General features: G+C 40.9%; 2 protein-coding genes and 1 long non-coding RNA gene across 4 annotated transcripts in view; 1 reads left to right on the top strand and 2 right to left on the bottom strand.

The window, feature by feature from the left end:
- The window catches only part of LOC141927758 (uncharacterized), a 40767-nt gene extending 32755 nt beyond the window's left edge, over positions 1-8012 (bottom strand). Inside the window, exons 1-2 of the long non-coding RNA XR_012624570.1 lie at positions 7691-8012; positions 6200-6304 (exon numbers count right to left, since the gene is read on the bottom strand). This is a non-coding gene — a long non-coding RNA (uncharacterized LOC141927758). The remainder of the gene's footprint in view (positions 1-6199; positions 6305-7690) is intronic.
- A 1277-nt stretch (positions 8013-9289) lies between these two features.
- On the top strand, positions 9290-11976 carry LOC141927840 (protein EOLA1-like). Of its 2 annotated transcripts, none has more exons than XM_074835145.1 (3): positions 9290-9319; positions 9786-10068; positions 11585-11976. In XM_074835145.1, the coding sequence occupies exons 2-3, from the start codon at positions 9816-9818 to the stop codon at positions 11800-11802; spliced, it is 471 nt and encodes a 156-aa protein (XP_074691246.1). In that variant the 5' UTR covers positions 9290-9319; positions 9786-9815; the 3' UTR covers positions 11803-11976. The 2 variants fall into 2 exon arrangements, with proteins under 2 accessions (XP_074691246.1, XP_074691247.1); XM_074835146.1 differs by lacking the exon at positions 9290-9319 and adding an exon at positions 9332-9577.
- A 2527-nt stretch (positions 11977-14503) lies between these two features.
- On the bottom strand, positions 14504-25881 carry TMEM185A (transmembrane protein 185A). Its single transcript, XM_074835143.1, has 7 exons — positions 25726-25881; positions 22973-23149; positions 21338-21545; positions 18720-18803; positions 17617-17793; positions 17155-17278; positions 14504-15606 (listed from the first exon to the last, which is right to left on the bottom strand). Exons 1-7 carry the CDS (start codon positions 25761-25763, stop codon positions 15362-15364), a joined length of 1053 nt encoding a protein of 350 aa, XP_074691244.1. The 5' UTR covers positions 25764-25881; the 3' UTR covers positions 14504-15361.
- Between the last annotated feature and the right edge of the window lie 575 nt (positions 25882-26456).

Below are 26456 nucleotides of genomic sequence, written 5' to 3'. Positions count from 1 at the left end.
GAAAAGACTAAGAAACAGGCACTGAGAAGACAGGAACATTCAGTGAACACAACTCTTAAAACTTGGTCCAGCTCATCTATGAGAAATGAAGAATGCATGTTAAACTTTCAAGAGGAAAAAAAATAATCTCTTATTTAAGAGCTCAGCTGTATGTTGAACTCTGTTTTTGTGACAAGAAACAAGGTATTTTATAGAGTTTATTTACAATGAAGGGGATACAAGCCTTCAATTCAAAACTACTTTGATAATTAAGATATGTTCAGATTTTGGATAAAATCAGCCTATATTTTATTTTAATTTCTGCTTGCTGATGTATTAGAAATGAGGTGCATTTGACATCTTGATTAATGATTAAAATAAAATATGGACTACTGCAATGTGCACTTAGAATAACACTGTAGAAATAACTGATAGTTTACTGCTTTATCTTTAAAAGTATGCCTAAGAAAAAGTAACACTTCATCTAAGTAGTCATGCATGATGAAAAAATACTGTATCTGCTAGTGGCGACAACAGGGAAGTGGAAATCAAGACACCTGACATTTAAGAGAGAATTTAAGTCCAATATAAATGAAAAAATCCTGAAAACAAAAGAAAATGCAGAGAAAATATGAGATGGTGTACGTTAAAATATGACGTAAAATTTAATACATATATATAAGAAAAAACATATCTAAAAAACCAAACCACAGATAAATGGTTATTACTGCAGTGAAACACACAAAACTCACTAAATACACACATGTGCTTATTAGAAGGAGCAAGTCAGAAGTTGACTATCTATTTTTAAATCTTATGTAGAATGCTAAAAACAGTTTTAACCATCCCACAAGCAAACAGATCAGTTCTAGATTTGGCTTTTATACATTTTTCTATTCGTCATGATCATAAACATGCATTTATATACACATCTATTTTATAAGTTTCCATTTTATCTCAAATAATTTTAGATAATAAGAATAGAAAAACAACCTGTATCAGCTAGAAGCAACATCTTTCCTAAAGTAACATTCTTCCCAGTAATATATTTATTAGTGCCTTCTCTAACACAAATTATATTGACAGCACTATTCCAAAACAAATCAAAACCAACCAAAAAAAACCCTACCACCAAAAAAACCCAACCAAAAAAGCCAAGAAGAAACAGAACTGGATTGACCCCTGATGTGGAAGCACTACTCTCAGGAAAGATAGCATTTGCTAGTTAGTTAGTTTGCTAGTTTGAATTCAGAGAGAAAAACTGCATTTTCCATTTTTATTAGCATTTTATGAAGAGCCAGAAAGTAATAGTTTAGTTACAAAAGAACATACAGGATGAGTTTGAAAATGCATTTGCTTCTGCACGTGAATTCTTGTAGTTCTTGCCAGGAATATCTTTTGTGATTAATTCAAAATGGTGTGGCAATTCATTTTCTCCTCTTTCTTTAAGTGTCTCCTGATGAGACAGAGTCAAAAAGGTACTTAGCCAAACACCGTAGAAATTGTTGAAGAATTCCTAAGCGTTGTAAGTGTCATATAAGGTAGATGTTACTAAGGAAACAAGTCATTCATACTTTAGCTGCCACAGGTAGCATGAACCTTACATCTATTAGAAATAGCTCTAAATGATCTTTCAAAACTTCTAGTAACACCCTGCATCTGAAAACAGATTAAAAGCTGAAATAACTATAAAGTTGGATGGACAGCATCAATCAGATGAAGTGAGGATACCTACCCCCTTTATAGCAGGAGTGTGGATTTATTAAAAAAAAAAGTTTTCAACATTTTAGAGGGCATGAACCCTGGTTGTTGACCCATGGCCATACAAAGGTGTTGATCAGTCTTATTTTTAAAAATGTTTTATGCAGCCACATACTGCATTCAGAGTTGCCTGTGGATTGGACATAATAATCAGCAGGGAAAGGAGAGCTCATTACTACAAGCTCTCCTTCCCCTGCAGATTACCTCAGCATGAAGCCACGTATCTCAATCAAAAAAAGATTGCTGTGGAGAGCTACACAAGATGTTTCTAAATCAGCTAGCTTGGGGTTCTGCCTATAGTTACAACCTTCTTTTAACCTTCAGAAAAGCAGAAGGACCAGGATGGTCTCTGAATATTAGCAACATCCAGGTTTAGAAATAAATCACTAAGCAGATAAGACTCATCAACAGACCTGGTCTGTCTCATGCTCACACAACTCATGCCCAGTTCAAATACATGGAAAATTCAGCAGCAAGACCTGATGTAAAAGGGACAGGACAGGACACTGTGTATGTTGGGGGGGAGTAGGAGGTTTAGGGGTCACTAGCACATTGTATAGTACTGAGAAACACCTTTCATTCAAAAAAAGCTGCAGTAAGCAAAGACATTTGCCTATCAGAAATCTTTGGACATCACTTACATAAGAGCTCCAAATCATAACATTAGTGTTTGGAAAACTTTTTAATCCGAATGTAGTATTTTAGAGAGAATAACAATTGTTTCCCTCCTTGTTCCAGACCAGTAAGAAAATCAGGCACTTGTGGCAACTTTTGAGGACTAAGGGTGCCATAAAGTCAGAGACTGGAATGGAACATGAATAGCCCCAAAATAGATATTCTAAGTACACGGAGACTCACCTAGGTATTATCTATGTCCTATTTTTTTTCTAAGATAAATTATCACCCAGCCAAAAAGCCCAGTAATTTTGAATGAAATGGCTGAAAAAACTCATCTACCATGGAAGCTTAGGAGTTCAACTCCCATATTAGTAAGATCCCTGTTGCTCCTTTGCATCACATCTAGTCTCAGTACATGTGAACTGCTGGCTCTTTCTTCCACTGCAAAACTACATAAGCAATGTGGGCAGCTTCAGGTGCATCTTCAGTAGGAATATGACTAAATGCATGTCCCCTTGCCAAAAATTCCTATGTATATACTCCAAAAAAAGTTAATGTCTCCCATAGCCAAAGGAAGATCTGAAAAGAGTTTTTGAAGTTTCCACCTAGGCTGCAACTCTGTGACTAGAAGCTGTTTTAAATGTTAATTTGTCTGACCCTGGAAAAAGGATCCTTCTTAAATCTCTCTCTCACAATTCATCTTTGTCTGGCTTACATGTTTCCATATCACCCAAAGCACTTTCCAAAAAGATGTGCATGCAGGTATTTTCTGAAGCCACTTATTCTGTCCGTATTCAAGTGTTTGATGTTAGAAGGCACTCAACTGCTTGAACAGAAGAAAGCAAACAGAAAAGAATACCTAGCACAGTCAAAGCACATTAGATTTATCTTTCATTTCTGGCAATGTGCCAGAAAGTTTCCTTGCACTCTTTGTCCAGTAAGTGTATTTGTTCTGTACAAAAGAAATAATGCTTTTTAATTTGATTTATGGAGCTAATTCTAAATCAAGAAAGCAAGACTTTCTCATCACAGCAATACACTTGATTTTCAGATGACACCACCTTCATTAATACTGATAAACTAAGGAGAAAGTTTTCCAGTGAATTTTCTTCTGTATAGAAACTCTGATATGGACGATAAGTTACATTCACTACATCAGAAAAAATTTCCAGTATATTAGCTACCACATACCACTATACAGCTACTATGACATACCATTATGAAAGGCAGTACATTTGACTGCAGAGAAATACTGGAGGCTAATGCTCCCACTCTACCTTATGCTTTCATGTCGGTTATTTTAAAAAAGAACAGTGCATATGTTCTTATATGAGATCTGTCACATACACACGATCTGTTATGAAAACATACTGAAACCTGCGTAAGAGAAAATTTGGTATGCATGCATTTTATTCTTGAATAGCACTCTGAAACACAACTGCATTTTTACCACCAAGCTATCCACAATGAGAAACCTCATTAAAATATTTCTCAGGCACAGGAAAACTCTGCTACAAGTAACCAATGAACTATGACTACTCATTATTTATAATGCCAAAACTTTTGACAAGGATAGTAATGTCACTGATGTGTTACAAACTAGAAATGTCCTCTACTCGCAGGGTGTGTGTGAAGTGTGTGTAAAAAAGGAAGAGGGAATCAGAGATTCACATTTTCAGGGAATTGTTCAGAAAACACAGTGTTGCAACAAATATGGAAATAAGAGAATCATCTAAAGAAACTGGAGATGTATTTACTATAGCACTTAAGACAGTCATCATTCCTCACAATATATACAAAGAAATATAGAACAGCATGGTAAAATGTAAGTATTTCAGTTCATCCAAAAATGAGAAGTTCTTTATTTGGGTATAAGAATAATATGAAGCTGTTTTTCCAGCATGCACCGAGGCTTCATAAACTACAATACTAGAAAGAGACAGACTACAATTAAGGGAAAGGGGGCAAACTGTGGAAGGCTGGTAGAAGTCCTTAAGATGGAATTGCTGTTGAAAAGATACAGACTCACAGCATCACACTTCACATTGGTTGATGTTCCAAAATGCGGGAAAACACAATGGATGGTCATATGTCAACATATCCCAGCTTCTCCCAAATGCTGACTATTAAATAGTGACCACTCAATACAAATAATTGCATTGTATTGTATTTCACGGGTTATTAACAGCTGAAATTTCAGTTTTGACCTCCAATATCCTGGAACATACTGCACCGTATCTTTACCCACTTCTGAAATGAACTGTATCTGATCAAGTACCTTGACCTGATTTTGACCCAAGATATCCCAGCACCTATTGCTGTGTACTGAATCATGTAAAATCAGCTACTAGACGAATTTTACAAGAAACACAGCAATGTTTGCCTATCTAAATGAGATCAGACCCAAGTCCTTATAAATTATGTACTAGGCATTGTTTCAGCTCCACAGAAAGCAGTAACACATTCTGTAATTGGAATTATGTAGTCTTTATTCTATCAAAATTAAAATTAGGGACAACCTAAGGAAAGCTAATTTGGAGACACTGAAATGAAGTATACTTTCCAGAAGTACAGACCAAACTTTTAGAATTGTCTGCTGTTGACATCATCATCATGTGAGGTACTGTGCCAAGGTCAGATAATTTGGGATTGATGTTAGCATGTGAAAGCCAGTGACCAAAAAACCAATTACGTGCATCTAAGATGTCAAGCATAAGATGATCATCTGCAAAGATCAGAATGAATTTTCTTTGAATCATTATCTTATATCCTGAGGAAACCTACTAAAGTCAGTTTATCACTCATCGCACAGAAGGTTGAACACATACACAAAATTTGATAATTTCAGGGCCTTATTTAGGTGCTCCTATAAATTGTTTTTAAGTCTTCCAGTGAATTTCACAATATATCAGACAAGGTTTCTACAAACCAAGTAAGATAGTTTTCTGACAGGACATTTTAACAAATATTTATTCACCTTTGGTACTAGGACACAGGTCTTGTGCTATTTACATTTTATTTAGAATTGTTAGACTTGAGATTTTAAGTACCTTGGAGACTTTTGCTTGAATCATTGTATTTTATTTATGTGACAAAACACATGATACAAACCCTGCTATAAGTTATATGAGCATAAAACAAAGTTAACACTCACACAACACAAAAAAATTTTGGCCTATATTTTCCCCAAAATAAGTAACCCTCACATAAACTGTAATTATGCAGTGGAAAAATACCAAAAGCAAATACCAAAAAAAGCATGAAAGCTCATTACAAATGTGCAACTCTAAACAGATTCAACAGGTTCTTCAACTAACCATGCACATCTAGTAAGATGGAAATAGCTTAAAGCCAAAGACCATATAAAATAATAACCGTGTAAAAACTGCAATGACCTTAAATTCACGTCATCTATTAATTTATCTTGTTATTATGCCATTGTACAAAGGACAAGAATGACTCCATCTGGAACATTTTGAACAAGATATTGGAAATATCCAGGGGAAAAAGGGATAATGAGAACAGTAAGAATTTCAGAAAGTGGTAATAAGAAAAAAGTAGGTCTCAACAGTTAAAGTCTATCAACCATGAAATACTTTAGAATACACAACGTTCACTGAAGGTATATCTGAAGTGTACACCAAAACCAGCTATCATAAAAGCTATCTGAAGTGCTTATCATCAGAAAAGAATCATCTAACCATGCTGTCCAGTACAGTTGCAGAATACTAAGGTTACAGACAAAGTTTTATGGATAAATACTTGTTATTCACAAAGTCATAGACCTGGACATAAAAAAAAACCCACATTAAAACCCACCAAAAAACCTATTTAAACTTACCTTTTGCTGCATGAAGTTCCTCTGCCTTTGTTAAGTAAAGGAACAGCCCATCTCTCCCTCAGTGGAATTCTGGCAAATCACTTTTCTCTTTCCAACTCTGAGTTCCTGCAATTGTTAAAGTAATTTTGAGATTTCTCATGGTTGAAAAGTGTGATTCAACAGAGCACAGGAGGAATTCTAAGTCACTGAAACCAGTATTCAAAATCAGGATTTGATGTTGGTGACTGCTCTTTCCCCTTTGTAAATATTACTAATTTGTCTCTTCCATCTGTCCCGGTTTTTTCCTCCTTCATTCTCTTGCCTGTCTCTCCTTACTTCTACTGCAGACTCATTCCTTTTGGGGATTGTTCTTCCTTTCCCTCCTCCCTTCATCCTTTCTCTCAGATGCTGCATGCATGGAAAAACTCCCCATATACTTCTCATATTTATAATGCTCAACTGATAGATGTGGCTCTACAGGAAAGATGACTCTCCTGTGACTTCTGTTTGGATACAGATGCATCTGCATTTTTTATCTTCTATACGTGTAGAAATTCAGGCATTCAACTTGTTGCATCAGTAGCCATTTGCCCAGTCTCTCGCTATTCAGCATTAGGATGTGCCTTATTAAGGTCACTTTGTCTATGCTGGGAATGGACTCTTTTAAAGCATGTGTTCACCAACATAAACTATGTATTGGTTATCCCATGAAAACTGAAGATAGCGAGACCATACACCCACTTTAATCCCCTTCTTTTCCAAATCATCCTGTCCTGTGAGGTCTCTGATTTTTGTGGTGTTCACTAGGCCTTCACAAATCGCTCCCTGTTGCCAGGGTTGGCCTACCAGGTGATACAGAGAAATGATTACTTGTTTTAAGATTTATTTACTTACTTCTAGCAAGTTATAGTATTACTTATAGTGTTTTTTAATATTGCTAAGAATCCTGCTTGCCCAAACTGTTCTGTGGAATTTTACCAAGGACTACTGTGTCCATCAAAACAAAGCAGTTTACTGTGAAAATCTACCAAGAACTGCAGTGTTCAGCAAAATATCATGTTTTTGTCCTTGAGGAACAGGTGTGCTCTAACTAGTTGGGCCTCGGTAATGAGTAAAGATAGACATATACGGATTGTAGAAGTTTCATTGGTTCCATTAAATAAGATAGGATGAGTAAACCGGCTGAAAAACATTTTTGTTGTTCAAGAAATTGGCTAAGAGAATCTGCGCATGCTCTGGGGAAAAAAAACAAGGTGAGAAAGTCTATGAGCCTTCCTCCCGAAGATCCCCGAAGACGCCCACCTGGAGGGAATGTGCAGGTGCACAGAGAACATAAACTGCTGACACCAGCCTCTAGAACTAACCCAGCCTTACTCATGCATATGTATGTTTGTGTTATGTAATCCAGTGAATATGTATATCCACACTCTGTAAATTTTTGGTAAAATGTGCGGTGGGTGTGCAAGCTTTGTGGAGAAATCCCCTTGCACCCCGGTGCTGGAGTAAACATACCTGCTTTATAACTCTATTCGAGTTGTAGAGTCTTTTTTCCGCGAATCACAGGGACCACAAGGAAACTAGCACAGGTAACACTTCTGTTGTCAAATAACAACTGTGTTGTTTGAAACACTTGGATTAGAAAGACAAGACACTGATGCAAAACGTACATTTCAAATAGCAACAGTATACAAATGAGATTCTCCTCAACCAGCAGGGTTGAGTGAAAACCCTTTGGGAAATTCTGTCCAAAATGCGCTATTGGCCAAAGGAAGCAGGGAGGCAGGAGCCCACCGAGCTTTAAGTGCCAAATGGCTTTTAGTTCCTCCCAGGGGCACGGGGCCCTGTGAGCACCCTCCAGCCGCGGGGAAGGGCCCGTCACCCCCAGAGCTTCTGCTGCCACTTCACTGTCAGGGGGCTGTGACAGCGGCCCCCGCAGGGAGCTCCTCACCAGCGCCAGGCCCGCGGGCAGCCCCAGCTGTGGACCCTGCTGCGGGCAGCCATGGGACGGACACCCCCGCTGCCCTGCGCCCTCAGCCCCTGCCGCAGCACACCCCGGGCACCCCCAGACAGCCTGCGCCGGGCCTTTCCCGCCCCCCAACTGCTGCCTGGCAGGAAGGTGGGTGTGAGACCACAGAATCACAGAATCGTCTAGGTTGGAAATGACCTTGAAGATCATCCAGTCCAACCATTAGCCTAACACTGACAGTTTCCAACTACACCAGATCCCTCAGCGCTATATCAACCCAACTCTTAAACACCTCAAGGGATACGGACTCCACCACTGCCCTGAGCAGCCCATTCCGATGCCTGACTACCCGTTCTGGAAAGAAATGCTTCCTAATAGCCAGTCTAAACCTTCCCTGGTACAACTTGAGGCCATTACCTCTTGTCCTGTCACTCATTACTTGGTTAAAGAGACTCATCCCCAGCTCTCTGCAACCTCCTTTCAGGGACTTGTAGAGGGCGATGAGGTCTCCCCTCAGCCTCCTCTTCTCCAGACTAAACAACCCCAGTTCCCTCAGCCGCTCCTCATACAACACGTGCTCCAGACCCTGCACCAGCTCCGTTGCCCTTCTCTGGACACGCTCGAGTCATTCAATGTCCTTTTTGGAGTGAGGGGCCCAAAACTGAACACAGTCATCGAGGTGCGGCCTCACCAGTGCCGAGTACAGGGGCAAGATCACTTCCCTGTCCCTGCCGGCCACGCTATTTCTGATACAGGCCAGGATGACATTGGCCTTCTTGGCCACCTGGGCACACTGCTGGCTCCTGTTCAGCCGGCTGTCAATCAACCCCCCCAGGTCCCTCTCTGACTGGCAGCTCTCCAGCCACTCCTCCCCAAGCCTGTAGCGCTGCTGGGGGTTGTTGTGGCCCAAGTGCAGCACCCGGCGTCACCCCCCCCTGCGGGATCAGCGGCCACAGGCGGAGAGAGGGAGGGAGAGAGGGAAGGAAGGAGAGAGGGAGGAGGGGAGAGAGAGAGAAAAAGCGGGAGAGGAAGGAGCACGCGAAGCTCACGCGCCGCCCCCGCGAGCACGCGCCCCACCGCTCCCGCCGGGCGCATCTGGCCCCGCCCACAGCCGGCAGTGGGACCGCCCCCCCCCGCCCCCCCCCTTCCCCCGCGCGCGGAGCTGGCCGTGCCCGGTAGGCGGCGGCGGCGGGGTCGCCGCGGGAGGGAAGCGGGCAGGCCGCGGGCCCTGCCGGCGGTGGCGGAGGAGGGTTGTGTCTCTCCGGGGCCGGCCCCGGGCTGCGCGCCCAGAAGCGGGGTGCTGAGCCCCTCCCGGCGCCGGGAGCAGCCGCCTCCCGAGCGCGGCCTGCTGGGCCCGAGCCGCGGTTTTGGCTTCGACCGCCGCCTCCCGCCCGCGGAGGCGGTGCCTCCGGTCGCGGGGTGCCAGCCCGCCGGTGCAGCGCCCCCCCCTCCCCGGGCCGGTTTCTGGCGGCGCCGCGGCGGCTGTGGCGGGCAAAGCGGCCCCCCGCGGCGTGGGAAATCCGCCCCCCGCGGAGGCTGCGCGCAGGCCGCTTCAGCGCCGAAGCCCGATGGCCGGGGCAGGTGCTGCGGCAGCGCCGCGGGTTTCTAAAGACTAATCTCAGGGTGTCTCTTTGCTTACAGGAAATAAAGGGGGCTGATGCAAGGAAAAGGATGAAATTTGGTTGCCTTTCCTTCCGCCAACCCTACGCGGGATTAATTTTAAACAAAGTCAAAACAATAGAGACTCGCTGGCGTCCTTTGCTAGCAAAGTACAAGAACTGCACCGTTGCTATTCACATAGCTGTGAAGGACTGGGAAGACGAAACCTGGAGAGCAATTCTTTTGAGTAGGTTTGGGATGACACCAGAACAAGTGCAAGATTTGTTGGATAAAGGGGAAAAATTTGGCAGAGGAGTTATTGCAGGTAAGCAACCATGGATTATATTTTCCAAACAAGCTTTCAGTCCGTTGACATGGTCAAATACACATCTGTTTCACACAGTCATGCTCTTTATAACATCGCTTTAACCCTTACTTTGAAGTTGTGACTGGGGGGTATTTCGGTTCCTTATCACTGTAAACTGAGGTCTGTGAGGGAACATGTAAATAAAATTTATCCTTTTTGATTGTGTTGGAAATACAAAGTATCTTCACGTTTTGGCCTTTATTAGAAAGAAGGTGCTTGTACAAAATTAAATGAAGCAAGTATTACAATATTTCTCTAAGGTGAAAAATGTTAGTAAGCTTTGAGAATCTAATACTGAATTAAAGACAAGTGTGAAGAGTAACCTTTAGAATAAAGAATTTTAGCCAGGCTTCAGTTTCTAAAATTCACTCTGCTAAAAACTTCAGGCTACAACTCTAAAGTTTCTGCAAGAAATAAAATGGATTTGTGCTAACTTATGCAGTAAGATAGCATAACATGGGTTGTATATTTTGTTTCATAATAAATGTCCATTCCACACTTTTTGCATCCTGATCTTAGGAACTCTTGCTGAAACCATCTTTACAGTACTCAGTCAAGTGAAGTCATGACGTTGCAGTGCTTCGCATGTCATATTGGAGTATTACACAAATAAATCCTATTTCAGTTCTACAACTGTTGCATTGCTCTTGTTACTTGGGCAGTGAAGAAGTTTGTTTCTGTAACACAGAGCTAGGACGGAGTGGTGTTTCTGTGCTTCTACTGTGCTGAAATACAATGGATGTTGCTGCACTGTATACTTACAAAGTTTTCATCCAGCACTCGTTTTGCATTCTTTTCTTGTAGGCATCTTGTCACACCATCTGTCTTGCATTCTCATTTGAATATTTTTAGCTATTCCTGCACAACATAATTTGAACAACAGAAAAAATAATTTTTCTGGGTCTACGGTGCTGAAAATTGTTAGGTACTACATAATATGCAGATTTGTAACCTTGACATAAATTGCATGCTAAAATCATGGAGTGGGTATCAAAGCTTCTCTGATCTTTAACATTTTTAATCATTAAGCAATATAGAAATTCCCTTTTGTGACATTAAAAGGGTTCCAGAGAATGGGAATTTCCATATAGTTTAATGATTTTAAAATGTTAATAGTGTCCTGATAGGAGCAAAGAGAGTTTTATGTTTAATGAAGCTGTTTTAAGGCCAAATATAGCTCAGGAGTTTGGGTAGCAGCTGTATCTCCTTAAATGCAGGCTTAACAGAGTTCTAGATCACTGAGTTGTGAATATTGTAACTGCATGCTTCACCTGTTCTTCACCAACCTCAGTTCAGCCACAGAGGCATCTTCTGCAGGGGATGACCCTGGTTTGAGGTGTGCCTGCTTCATACTGTGTTCTTCTGGTAACAAGTTAACTCTTTTCTATGTTCCCCTGGGAGACTGATTTTTGGAAAACTTTTATCTGGGAGATCAAACAGCTAACTAATCTTATATTTTGATTTTGTAACACAGGATTAATTGACATTGGAGAGACATCCCTGTATCCAGAAAACTTGCCTCCTGAAAAGGTTCTGGATCTGGAAACAAAAGCTGTCCTTAGTAATCTAGAACAGAAATACCTGACTGTTGTTTCAAATCCAAGATGGCTCCTGGAACCAATTCCTGCCAGAGGGGCAAGAGGTGTGTGGCAGGTGGACATCCCTGAAGAACTGATCCCTTCAGAAGTGTAGGTGTTGCCCTTCACCATTCTTTTTCCTGCCTAAATGAGAACTTGTAAATTCACAAGTCAGCATCTTGAATACCAGTGAGTTGTTTAGGATTCCCTTCCAAAATTAGCTGTTTGAAAGACATTTGAAGAACTGCTCTTTTGAGGCAAAATAAACTAGATGTAATTTTTGTGACCATTACTGGAAATTTTTACTACATTGTTCACATACAAATAACTAAGTAAATGCATTTTTTTTTTTAAGAGACATGGTTGATTCATTGTGTGCCAATTTAAAACGTGAGTAAATACAACCATACTCTATGATGTGTGCATCTCCCATTGTATGAGGAGGAAGGAGTTCGTAGGACCTTTCAGCAAAATCATGTTTGAAAGCAGGCTGCCCTCATCAACACAACATCTATCTCAGAGCCTGCTCCTAAACCTTACGTTAGTGGGATCACTGAGCAAGAAATCATCTGAGATAAAGCCAGTCCTAGGGGCTTCTCAAACAGGCAGAGGTTTCTGCACCTGGTGTGCATTACATGCTGTAAATATGAAACTTCCAGAAAGGACCAGATTATCCTCATTCACAGGTCAGGTAGATTGATGTGCCTGCCACTCCCTGCCCAAGCAGAGGGAGGCGTGTCCGGCCCCGGGCAGCTGCATTCCTCTGGGGGCAGGGGGGGACGGGTTCTCCTCCTCAGAAGTGGTTTCCCGCACGAGCTCAATGGCTGCTTTCCTATTCCAGCAGCATGCATGCAAATGATCCGTCTCTGGTGAAAATCCTGCTGGTATTCGATTTTTTGGGCCAAAGTGTTGCTTACTTTCTGCATCCATTAATGAAGTGTTTCTTCTAAGATTTGGGTTGTAGTAGAAGAGAAACTGAAAAATGCAAAAGAAAAGAGTTAGTTGCCACCACCTTGAGACTGGAAACCACAAAGATACACGAACTAAGAATTTTAGTTGCAAAAGAGAAATGTGGATGTGAAAAGGGACTACCAGGGCCGTTCTAAACCTGAAGTTCAGGCTGAATGAAATGCTGCGATACAGCCCTGTTAGGCAGTAACCAGCCCTGTGGTTTTGCCGCTTGATAGCAAAGCGGCACAGGGTTTTCAAAAGCATAAACACAGATTTAGAAACTCAAATACCATTACTTTTCAGCAACTTTAGCGTGGAATGAACATGTAGGTAACTATATGATGCCAACACATACCTTCTCAGCCTTCATCAAATGCCACAAGACGACTGGCATCTGGTACAGCAAGACACAGAGCAAATAAAAATAAATAATCCCAGTAAAGTGAGAATATCTTTTCATTTTATGCAGCCAAAGTAATTGGAAATAACCAACATATTTTATCAGCATTTCTAGTACTCGGAAGTGCTACCTCAAAAACTTCTGAACATGAGCTGAGAAACAAACGATAACCTGAACATTTACTACCATCCTCATCTCCTGTGTAGGGAAGGCTTATTTCATTGGAACAGAAGTGTGTCTCGTTAGAATATTCTGAGAGTTAGTTTGCACACAGAGGATCCAACATACCTCCCGAGCTGTCTCTTCTGCTAGCAAGTCACTGCACAAGCCCAATTTTGGAAAATCCCCCAGCTTTCTGGTGAATCCGTACAGGTGGAGGAGATAAGTGAAGCTTCTCATGCTCTCACTTTCCAAAATTCTCAGACGTCCTCTCTTTGTACTTCCTCTTTGAACAATTCAGGAATCACTCCACACTTTCTGCTGTCACCCCACCAAATGGACTCAAGCCGATTGCTTTCAATGATGTTCCAGAGCTGCTTCAGAAAGCTGAGGTGTGTAGAGGCATCCCCTCTGCTAGAGTTCTCCTCACATGGGTTCAGACACTTGCTTTCTCAGGGCTGCCGAGTCAAGGTTTGTGAAGACCTTTCTTCGACTGGAGGTCCAGAGGCAGCGTCACGAGCTGCTCTTTTGTCACATGCTGGATGGAGAGAAGTTGAGCCTGACAAATCAACTCCCTTGGCCAGAACAGAATCACATGAAGTTTCTGATGAGGAAAGCTCCATTTTAAATTCTTTTTTCTCAGTTTGAGTAAATTTTTCAGCTGAACCCTAGCAGCTAGAGAGTGCCCTGCCAGCCAGCTGAAAGGCAGTGACCAACGGACTGAGAATCCCAAGGGAAAATTCTCAGACCTCACTAGGACACCCGTGCTGCACTGCCGTGGCATCACAGAGCAGCATCTATTTCCTAGCAACATGAAAGAGCAGCACAAGCACTAAATAGCACTTGTTGCTTTTCATTTACAGATTTATTTTTTTGACTAAAGAGCCAAGAAGTAAATAAAACTGCAACAATATTTTAAGCGTAGTGATAGGACAGTGCTGTGCTGGGTTCCAGCCAGTAGCTGGTCCACAGGGAGGAAGAGAGAGGTCTGCAGCGTTCAGAAGGAAAGCGCCACATCTCTGAAGTTTTTCAGGTGTGCGCCTTTCACACATGCGGAAATGTCCATACAGCTTTGCTCTTACTGCATGCTGATGCTAAAGAAACATGACCTATGGTATTTAAGCTACTTACAGTGTGGGTTCACCTAAACACAAAGGGCACCTGCTCTTTGGGAATATCCAACATGTTGTTATAAGGTACTGGAGTATAGCTTTCAGGCTAAATGTCTCTAAAGCACCTGCAAGGCCCAGACAATCTGTCAAAGGAAGTCTTTCTTCAAACAAGAAAATGCTGTATCAACACCGAGTTCCTATCTTGTAAAGTTTAATCATTTACACCAACACTCTTACAAAGTTGGTAATGAAGACCAAGCTATGATATTTATACCAGCTAACCAACAGCTGTAAAACCTACAACTAATGTTTCTTGCATAGACTGCACGCACAATGCAAGTGGGAACAGCTTATTAAACAGTCTAATGGGAGAACAGTGTACATGCTGCTCAAGAACAATTAAAACATGAAACTGGAAAAGCAACAAAACCAACACTTAACTCCCAAGTCAGTGCAAAAGTTCAGATACTTACATGAAAATTTACATAGCCAACTCAAAAACATCACGTAAGTTGCTATACATTCTATTCCCCCCTCCCAAAAAGCTTTCCAGTCTTGCCTGAGAAGTGCAACACTCCTGTGCCTCTGTGGTTAAGACAATGATTGTGGCTGAACAGGAAAAGTAGTAAAGAGGTACTATATACTAAGGCATCTCCAAAAAAGCATCTAAAACACACATGGAAATCAAGTGTATATTTAGGACCTAAAAGACACCTGGAATAGCATAGGCATTTCGTACAGGGTTTTTAAAAAAATACTTTTAGATAATACTTATACTGTACAGGACAAGACTTTTACACAATATATTACACTGCTAAAATGTTCATATAAATACTATACAGGCAAATGTGCAACCAACCCGTTAGGAAGGTTCACAAATTAGACCACCACATATCTCTGGAAAAGCTCTCAGATTATCTTCAAGATCTCCAATTTGTGTAATCCAAGCCACTGATTCAGCCATACCTATTTTTAAGTAATTAGGACAAGGCATGAGATGAAATATATTTGTCTGTTGATTGCCAGTTCAAGTTTAATATGCTACTGTCATCTTAATCTGGCATATCAATGTTCAATTTGGGAGGTGGAATCACATATTTTCCAGGACTCTGTGTAATGACCACTCCAGTCTTTTTTCGAAACATTGGTGCAATTTTTGGTGGTTCAGGCAGTGGTGTTTCTTCCGTTTCCTCATTATCTTCATGATGAAGATCATAAGAAATATTGCCATATTCTCGTAAGAATGGGAAAATTTCAAGCAGGAACTGGCAAAAGTCTTTGCGAATTCCAAACCACCCTAAAAAAAAAAATAATCATTTCACATTACTGCAGAACAGATTAAAAATTTAAGTAGGCAGACTATGCAATCTTGTGTAAGTTCCCTTGATTGTTTGCATATGAACAGTATAAAGTTTCTTAGTGCTGCTTCTCGGTGTGTTACTTACACTTCTCACACAACATTACAGTTCAGATTATATACACAAAGATATACATACAGAATATATACATGTATTTGCACGCCTCAGCATGTCTGCACATGCATGTCTGTGTATATCCATATGTATAAGTGACAGCTATACTACCACAGCAAGAATCCATTTCATTTCACTCGTTAAGCAGTGTCAGGTCACATCAGTACACAGAGAAAGAACACAAAAGCCTCTGCATCTCAATCAAAGCAATCAGTGCCACATGGGAAGACATTCATGCCAACTTTTGTCTGATCCATACAGGTTACAATACCAGAGGGAATGTGATGGCATAGGCAGACACAGATCAGTAAATGTATGTATTCAGTACTCCCCAAATACTTTTGTTGTAGCCAAATATGATGTGATGCCAGAAGTATCTCATCCTTGGTATTACTTGCGCTAGTTAGAAACCAGTACACACTGTGTTTGTCATGTTATGTTGCTCTGAGCCTCACTTTAGATGAGTAGTCTTTTAAAAAAATTTACATAAATATTTATTTACCCTACAGAAGATAAAATGGACATGTCACTTTCCAAAAGACTAATTTGGCCATAAATTATTTAAAAAAACAAAATGCATGGAAAATTGTTACTGGTGATACAACAATATAAAAGTAACCTAAATGTATGGAGATAAGCTTAGTCATGACTTAAGAAAGAAATTCTCAATATACTTCACAATCAGACCAAAAAACTGAAGTGAGTTTATATAACAAAGATCACAGGTGGTTCATTCAACTCTGAAAAATCCTAACAAATTTTATTACCTTGTCAACAAGGAACATGAACTCAACCTGGATGGGAAGAGCTAGTCATGTGAACTGGGTCAAGTGACATGAGATGGCTGAAAGTGCAAATGCTCCTTTGGGCAGTACTAGTTCCGGTGGGGATAAAAGCCTAGTAAATCTACACGGGCCACTCAAGCAACTGAAGTTACAGCCGATCAACACAGAGCACTATCTGGCCAAAGAGGAAAGAGAACACAAGTTCAGGCTACTAGGACAAATGCTAATTAAAAATGGTAAGTGCTCACTATTTTCAGAACCCAGAGTAGAAAGATCTAGTCGTGTCCTGTAAGAATGAAACCCATGGAAATAAGGAAGGGTAAAAGGCTAAGTTACAATTAAAATCCCATTGAGATTTCAAGTTGAGTTCAAGCAGAAGTTACACTTTTACAGGAATAAGGAAAAAAAGCAAGAGGCACTGTAAACACCGAAAACTTACTAAAATCACCTGAAAACAATACTAACAGACACATCTGAATTCCTTCATAAGAGAATACACACGAAAAAGCCCTTTTTGAAACACAAATCTTAATAAATAACATTTAAGCCTTGAGTTTTAATCTGTTTCCATGATTTCTAAATACTTACAGTGATTTCCTCCTTTTTGTCCAAATGTTGTTGCCATTAAAGTTATCAATGAAAGCCAGAGAGGAACAAATATGGGTATAAAAGAAAAAGAATTGTGCCCATCCAGTCGGTGTACTAGTAAGATCTAAATGGCAAAAAAAATGATACAATGTCAGTTTAATTGCAATAGCGACTTCCAAGCTTCTCAAAACACAGGCTGATCTCAGATCTTCAACTTCACACATCAGTGAAGAAAAACAGCCTCCACAGAAACATGTAGTTACAGTTTCAATGTGATGCATATTTTACTCGAAAAACTTTAAAGAAACATAGAATTCTTGGTTTTCTTTCATATTTGCTATTAACATTTTATTCCAAAACAAAAAGCAGTATTCTCATTTTGGTAAGTTCAAAAAGAGGCAGAGCAATGTTCACTCACTAAAAAAGAACAAGATACATAAAACTCATTACACTTTTTCCTACCTCAAACGTGAGCAGTGGAACTACAATTGTCATCCAGCTGACAGCCATTGTGATGTGTGTCCTCCTTTGCTCAGCAATCACATCCATAGAGCGCAAGAACAGAACAGACCATACAATGTAATAGAGCACCACTAGACACAGAAAGGACATCAAGATCCACAGTGGAACACAAACGACCTGAAAGAAAAAGAAATTAACTGCTTTCCTCCCCCTCGACAGGGATACATTTTTATCAGTTTGATTTGTTTCAGGTGTGGGTTTTTTAAATAAACCAAGTCTACATATTAAATCTAAACAAGAAAAAGAAATTTAAGTCTAATGCTCTTTAATATAATCTCTGACAGAAAAGCTTCACAAATCGTGTACACTGTTATGAACCGTATCAGCTCTGGCATTCCTCAGCTCTGTAAATTTTAAATTGTTTCAGCTTGATAGGGTTAAGTCAATGTAGTTCAACTTTAGTAAGATTTCTGTGATTTTACATGGGCTCAAACAGTACTTGAAATTATTTTAGCAAGCATTTTCTACACTGGACACCTTACTTGAAACAGTTTCTAAATTAGATCCTTTTCCTAGGGTTTTTTTTGAAAACAAAAGACAGTCATAATCATGCTAGATTATCAGTTTTATGGTAGATTACAGAAACCCAGACACAGAAATAGCGCTTTTGTATTCTAAATACTCTTGGGACAGGAGATCTCAGCAGTTTTGGCAGTGACTGCTTGCACAATAAGTGGATTTACATGCATGGTAACACAACAAAACTAGTTATTTACCAACACATTCCCTAACTCACCAGTCATTGTCATGGCTAGTTTAGTGTTCCCATCGGTTAGGATTTTGGTTAGGACTTCTCTTTCAACCACTGATCAGAGATTAATTGCAGTTGATGGCATGTCCCCCTCCCCTGATGGATGAAATGCCCAAAGAACAGCCTTTGTTTCCCATGACCACTGAATGAAATGCCAGACCTTCAGTGAAGGATTGTTAAGCAAGCAAAAATGTGATTGTGGACTCTGATCATACATTAACTGTTCCCTATAGCAAATGTCTTTATGAAATTCAGCATTTAAACAAGGATAACAACAAAACTTGTTACGTACAAGCCATGGCCATCTGATGATCTCATCTAGTCTGAGTGCAATAAATATGAACTGTAGAATATTGACAGAACACAAGATTTCCAGCTAGAAAAAGAAAATACATTCGTTAACTCTTAGCACGATAAAGCTATTGCCAAGATGACCAAAGAAACTGTCAAAGTACTTTTCTGACTTCATGCTAATCACTGCAATATGGAACATCATTTGCATTTACATGAGAGATTACTAAGCACCCCTAAATTTGGGAGGCTGTGATCCCAGTAGAGCCAGCTGTCTCCTGAGGAAAGACCTGGTATTTAAAAGAAATAAAAGCACTACCTGCAACACTTAAAGTGATCAGAGAAATAAGAAAAGCCAAAGTTATCAGACGGAAAGCAGAAAGTTTAAAAGTCCCAGCTCGCTCTGGGGGGAAAAAGACATACATTGAATAGTGGAAGATGACATCCAAATTCAATCATTTACTGTGTGACAGAGATACTTTAGATGACACTGAAGACACTTGGATTTTGAGGCAATACAGGAAAGCAATACTTCTCATAAAAAGCTTTCATTACCATTTTTAGAGTGTCCCACTTACCACTATGAGAACTAACCCCAAATTGTACTTTAAAAAAAAGAAGGGGTTTGTTTGACTTTGTTCAAGCTAGACACAATGAAACACCATCACACTTGGCAAGATTCTGTTTCTAAAGTTTATGGGCAGCCCTACATGGGTAGGAATTTCAAAGATCAGAGAATTATTATCTGAAAAGACTAACTGAAGCTCTTGAGTGAAAGTTAGAAACATTTTCCATTAAAAAAATGTAGTTATGTAAAGCATCTTTGCAATGTAGTATTTCTCAGAAGGCAGATACTACACGCTACTTTTCACTAACATATATGATTGTGTACTACGATCTCTTGGATAAATGTCTTTAAACTTCACGGTACAGGGAGTCAAAAATCCAACAGGCAGCAGGCACTACTTCACAGACTTCAGTGCAGTCTTCACTATTGAAGTACAGGTTACTTAAAAAAGACTGGACAACTAGATTTAAAGTAATTTTGTACCACTGACTTTCTCAAAAAAATTAACCACCAAAAAACCCCCACACTCAAGCATAAGACCAAGCAACCTGAAAACTACAAGAGCAAATACAGAGAAAAAAAAAATCAGAGAATCAATTGCTATAAATAATTTTCAGGATCAACATTTGAGCTATATATGGCAAGTGCAAGTATATTTGGAGTGGCTAGGCTCACAATTTAATTCATTCAATATGCCTTAAATAAATGGTGCTTTACTGACTATAAAAACAGTGTAACACATAAGAGAAAGCTTTTTCTGAGCCCACCATGATATTTAGACAAAAACCCACTATGTACTTACTGATCACCAGTTTCAAAATAGGAACAAGCAGACAAATATACTTCAGATTAAATAATTATGAAAATAATAGATTAACAATTACTTTGATTACTCATGCCAAAAAATAATATCCTGGATTAAAGACAGGCACCTCTTATGTTTCCAGCAAATGAAAGGGAAATAATGCAATCTTCCCAGAGTAAAACCAAAAGAAAGTAGAACACACTAAATGAAGATGACAAAACAGTAAACAAAAAAAAAATCAAAAATTGACAGTTCAACTGCATAACTTGAGACAGCTGTTGCCTTTTAAGGGTGAGTGGATTCCATTTTTTTCTGCCAGTACTTAGCAGCTGTGCAGTCATCTGTAAATCAATGGGTAATCAAGCATCATCCAGTAGAAGGCAAGTACTTCTACACAAATTTTACTTTTAGGAATGGTTAACTGTGAATAGAACTCTGCAATATGAAATTCCATCTGCAATATTTTTAAATCAACAATTTAAGGTACAGATTACCAACCATCCTAACAATCACTTACCAAAAATGTTTCTCTTTAAACTCAGTTTATGCTAATGTTAAGAGAAATATTCCCTTGAAATTAAAAAAACTTGAAAAAGCTGAACTTCATCTAAAAATCAGGTTTTTAATTGTCATGGGGTAGTTTGAGGACATAGCAAACAATCCTTAAAAAAATCAGTTCAGTAAGAATTCTAAATTTATTGCAAAATGCCACAACCGTGGAAGATCTCGAGAATCCTCACGAAGTTCTTTCAAAACCAAAAGCAGTGAGTCAGAAAGGAAAGAAGATAGAGGCAGAAAATAAAACCGTACTGGTTTATGCCTACCATCTGCATTCCCAAATTAAAGATTAAGCACACAGACTGGGATAGTAAGAAATTTTCAGCCCTGATTACCTAAGGGCTCTGGAAGTTCAATTCTGCCTAGGGACAGTGCTTAGTATCAATGCAGTTTTCTTCAGCAATTTCCATTTTAGTGTGTAGTATTAATCCACACTACAGAGTTTGTGGTGAGTTCTTTTAACACACAATAATAAAAAGGCAGGTTTAAAACCTGGTGCAATTTGAAAAAAACTAGACGAGATTGGAAAAAACTATTTCTGATCCTGATTTTTCACTCTAGCAGGTCAGTGCAAGCAATTCAACTGATGCAGTCATCCGTATCAGGCTTTGGGGAGAGATGAACTGTAAGAGAATTGATATAATCTCACATTGCCACAAATTTTTACACATAAAAAATGAAGCATTACCTCCAGAGACCTGTCATGTCGGAATCCCCACACACAAGCTGCAACTGACACTGGAGATACAAAGAATAATGGCATGAAGACCAGAAGCCAGAAATGGGTTCCTCTTTCGATCCTGTCACACACCAGAACTTCAAACATCAGCAGTAGCAGGTGGATGCCTACTGCAATCAACATAGCTTTGAACTCCACACAGGTTTCTCCTTCTGCTCTAAAGAGAGGATGAGGAAGCGTTCAGTTTACTTGTCAATAGGAAAGCACTCTTTCCTGCAAACATCCCAAGACACTTTGTTTACAATTGTTAAGTTTCAGATATTAACACTTGTCTTAAATAAACATACACATTATGCCCAAACAGCCACTATTAAATTACACTCCTGATGACGTAACAGGATTTATCGCCCATAAAGCTGCACATTTAAAGTATCTTACTCAAAGGGGGCAGTGGGATTTTTACAACTTGAAAATTTTCTAAGCATTCCATAGCTGTGCAAATAAACCAGGATTTCTTTGCTACTACATAAACACTCAGATATCATGCAGGCTGTCAGGAAATAAGCTAAGACTGAAATTATCTGTTTGGTTCCTGCACCAGCTTTCACTGAATCAACACCTTTCCCCAGAATTTCTTTATTCACCAAAATCAGCATGTTGCAACAGTATTATATATTACTAAAAATGCCTGTAAAATAACAGCACACAGAGAAACCACACTTTTTCCTACACAAGTAGGAGCATTACTAGAAGGGGCAAACAAGACCTGAACAACACAACATAGTGTATCAGAATGAGACCTGTGCACAAAATTTTTCATAGATAGGAAAGAGGATTGAATGTATTGCACTTCATCTAACATAGTTTTTATTTTCCCCTAGCATGTTCAAATTCACATCCTCAGATTACCAAAAAAATAAACACTGAGCTATTTAAAGGTCTGGAAGTTATTTTACCCTAGACTGACAATTAAAATGTCAATGTTAAACAACTTCGACAAAAATGAAAGGGAATTTACAGAATGTGTTTCCACAAACATCTTACTTTGGAAATGTCACACATTTGCCTATGTTAGTGTATTACACTACTTGAATATTTGTTATAAAACCGTAACTAAAGTCTGAAAAATTTCTCTATGTTCACAACACATTGAAGAATCACTGAATATTCATCCATATGTTCACTGAGGTTATATGCACACCAAGGAGAAAAAAAATATCAACATTCTTCAGGCCGATCTGTACATTTCAGGAAACCGATTTAGAAAATAATACAATTAAATATAGTACATTCCTAGTGCATATAAAGATGCGTATTTCTATATGGTTTATACTAAAGCAAAGGATTCCCAATGTTCTAACAGAAAAGTGCAAAAAGTCACTCCAAGAGAAGTTTTAGCTTCCCAAAGACAATATTGTTGAAGCTTGTGATAAACTGTTGCAGCTAGGATTAAGGCATCCATAGCTGCTGCATAAAGCTGTTGGCATACACTGTAGGTTGTGATAATTATTTTAAACATGTTGAAAACAAACCCTCTGGATGCTATATCTTAATATTGTTAAAAAGGCCTGTTTATGAACTTGATTCATTACAGAAAACACATTATGTTCCCACTGTTTTGCAAAATAAATATCCTTAACTTACCGATACTGTGGGTTTCGGGCCCATACTCCTGTTCCCACTGAGGCACCAACAATCACCATTAATTTCCACAGCCATATTGGAGCAAATACGGCCCAGTAACTCCACTGAATTTTGTCATCCAGACGTAGCGAGAGCAACACAGAAAAAAGCAGCAGGCAGGCATAAATAAGAAATTTGCTATTAAACAAACAAAAAAAACCCAGAGTCAGAAATTAAGGCAGGCAACTTAACATGAACTTTGTAGAGAACAAGAAAAATCAGTCACAGCTGAAATTTAATCATGATATTTCCCAACAGAAAATGTGTCAAACTTCTTTGCAAAGAATCAAATCAGTTCTGAAGAGTCAAATATTTAATTACAAATACAGCATATGTCATCTCTTTCACTTATAAAACCATTGCTTCAAGGGAACACATCAGAAGCATTCTTGCATGACAAACTTAATGAATGGACATCTATAAATAGTTCCCTCCCACAAGGATCCAGTCAGGAGCTGCATTATTAGAGGCTCACAAATATGCCAGTTGTACATGTTTTTAGAAAATGTGTTCTTTCATACAAATCAAATGAGATAGTTTCTGATGATTAAGTTACATAGTTTATGTAATTTTATCCACACTGTTTTTAACTAAATATTAAAAGCTATTACATATTGTAATAAGGCAGACCCCAGGGATTCTTTTTAAATTTTTACATTCAGTTAGAAAAAAGCAACATTATAGGAAAAAATTCCAAACCAGATCAGGTTAAACTTTTAACAAAGTTACTGATTATAGAGTGAAGTTTCTAACTGGAATACTGAGGATGGTGCTTACTAGTTTAAAATAGTTATGTTGATATATCTTATAAACTAGTCAACCTAAGAATGAATAATGTATCCGGAATACTCGAGAGCAGTGGCACAGCAACTGCTTGTACCACCAGAAATCAAAATAATTACATAGTACATGATTTCCTCACACTACAGGAAGGGAAAAAGTCACCCACCCATTCACCAGAGGATCACAGACTGCTTTTACAAAACACATAATTAGGCTTCAACACCACTTCAGTGAAGTAACTGTATGTATTTTAAAACATGGGTAACCTAAGGAACAGGGAAAATACTTGCTACAGAGCAAAGCAGCAATAGTCAGGAATACTACTCTTACTCCAACAGCACAACTCAAACGACCCACTTTCACTCTCTTCAAATAATAAAACATTCACTAGATTAGCATTGCCTCGTTTAGAGATCAAGCTGCTTTGTCTCTATTCAGAAAAAGTGTCTCAGCTGCCCCTTAACAAGAAAAAGCAGTTTTATTGTGTCAGCATCGCCTCACATGCTTGATGAAACCACCTCAGGATAGGATGATGTAAAACAAGTCACTCTTCACAGCAACAAAAAGATCCCTCAGCTTCCTAAGCTATTCATACTTTTCCAACATTCAGTATTTGTGTAATCTGTACTTTCTCCGGCTCCTCAATAAATACAGAAGTAAAACGTCTTGTGGTAAAATACCACCTCCCTGAGTAAACATCAAAACATTCAAGATTAAGTTATCTGCACAAGTGCAACATTCAGCTTGCTCGTTCATCATCTAGACAGCATCCACATAAACTGCAAGCATTACTTAGCAATAACAAAACTTTGTAAGCTTCTGGAACTTCGGTTCCTATTTTTCCATTACTTCCAGCCACACGTATTTAAATTGTTTACTTCAACCTCTCTGCAACAATGCACTTCCCAAAGCATTGGTTACCCTTCTGTTTGTCTAAACAACTGAACACAGCTTTTTGTAATTGCACTCATGTAAGGCCTCTTTTACAAGCAAGATTTTTCCCAGACTCTCAGTATTTCATGCCACCCTGTACTAGCAGGTCTTTATTCGGTGGTCTTAAAATACTGGTAACAGAAAAAACAGTAAAATTCAACTCATTCTTTCAGCTTCTTTAAAAGTTACATGTATCCATACTTGCTTGGCAAGACAGCAGAAGCCCAAGTTGCAGTAATTTGTTAATTTTAAGAGAGCCCAGGATGAAGAATCACCATCAGCAATTCTCCATGGCTAGACGAGGATTAAGCAGGATGCCTTCACACCTGCAAAAAATGAGCCTTTCCCATATGCTGAATGCCTGTGCTGGAGCATAAGGCAACTTGGCTTTCCAGTACAAAGCTTTATCCCCAAACCATCAAGGTGAAAATTTCAAAAACCATAATGAGGCTCGGGAGTAATTTGAGAAAGTTACATAATAAAACAGAAAAGATGACCGGAATTCGGGGCCTGGAAGCCAGATGACGGATGCCGCCTTTACAACCCCCGGGCTCAGGTCCCAGCCGAGGGGAGCACCGACCCGCAGGGGCGCTGGGCAGGAAAGCGGCCCCCAAGCCCGCTACCGGAGCCGGCCGCCCGCCGCGCCGAGGGCACCCGAAGCCGAGCTCCGCTGAAGCGCTCAGGGGTCACACACCCCCCCCCGGCGCTGCCCCAGGCCCGGCTGGCGCCGCTCCCCAGCGCGCCCCCGGGTTAACGCCGCCGAAACCGGTTTCCGCCCCAGGCGACCCGCCGGTGCTTCCCCCCGCGCCTCCGGCCGCTGGCTCCGCCTCGTCCCCCGCTGCCGCTTCCAGACGCGTCCCGCTACCGGCGCGGGGGAGGGAAGCCTCCGCACAACAGCAGCGCTACGCCGGGGCAGGGAGCCACCGGGACCGGGCCAGGGGCCGCTCTGCCGCCCTGCGGACCGGCAGCGCCCGCCGAACGGGCTGGGCCGCCCTCACCTGGGGTTGAAATCCTGGAACAAGCCACGCAGGTTCATCGCGGCTCGACCCTGCGCCCCCGCCGCACTCTACAAGGCACGCATGGCGCGGCCGCCGACACCGGAGCCGGGCCGGGCCTCGCCGCTCCGCTCCGCCCCGCCCCCGCCGGAACCGGGCAGCCCGCGCCGCCCCGCGCATGCGCGCCGCCCGCCAGGCCCGCACGGCGCCGTTCCTCTGCCGGGAACCGGGCGGCCCCTCTCTGTGGGCTTCACGGGCAGCGCTGCGCATGCGCTAACCGGCGACTCGCGCACGCGCCCTAAGCGCGACGGAAGCTTTGCCAATAGATGGGCCGGGCTCTGGCGTGGGCAAGGCGGGGGTGGCTGGGTTCGACGCTCGCCCCGCTGCTTCCTCGTCAGCCCTGCCGGCAGGCGGGCGGGGGGCTCTTCCGGCCACACACCTGCGGGAGCCAGGCTGTGTGCGGTCCTGTCTGAGGCCCGGCGGTGGCCGACAGGTCCTTCTCCACCGGGGGAAGGGAGGGGGTGGCCCGGGCCTCTCCCCGCTGGAGTCGCCTCTTGGGAGCGGCGCCTGAGGGGGGCCGGGCCGCCAGCGGGGAGCTGCCCGCAGTGCTCGGAGTGCGGTGGCCTTTGGGGCGTGTGGCCGTGTATGTTTGCTATTTAGCGAACAGCTGTACTAAAAGTTGTCATAATCCAGTGCTCGCCGAGGAACGTTTCAAATATATATATTAAAAACCC

This window comes from Strix aluco, chromosome 10, assembly GCF_031877795.1.
Source record: "Strix aluco isolate bStrAlu1 chromosome 10, bStrAlu1.hap1, whole genome shotgun sequence".
In the NCBI taxonomy this organism is placed as follows: domain Eukaryota; kingdom Metazoa; phylum Chordata; class Aves; order Strigiformes; family Strigidae; genus Strix; species Strix aluco.
Note: the sequence above shows the minus strand (reverse complement) of the source record. Positions and strands in the feature narration are given on the sequence as shown.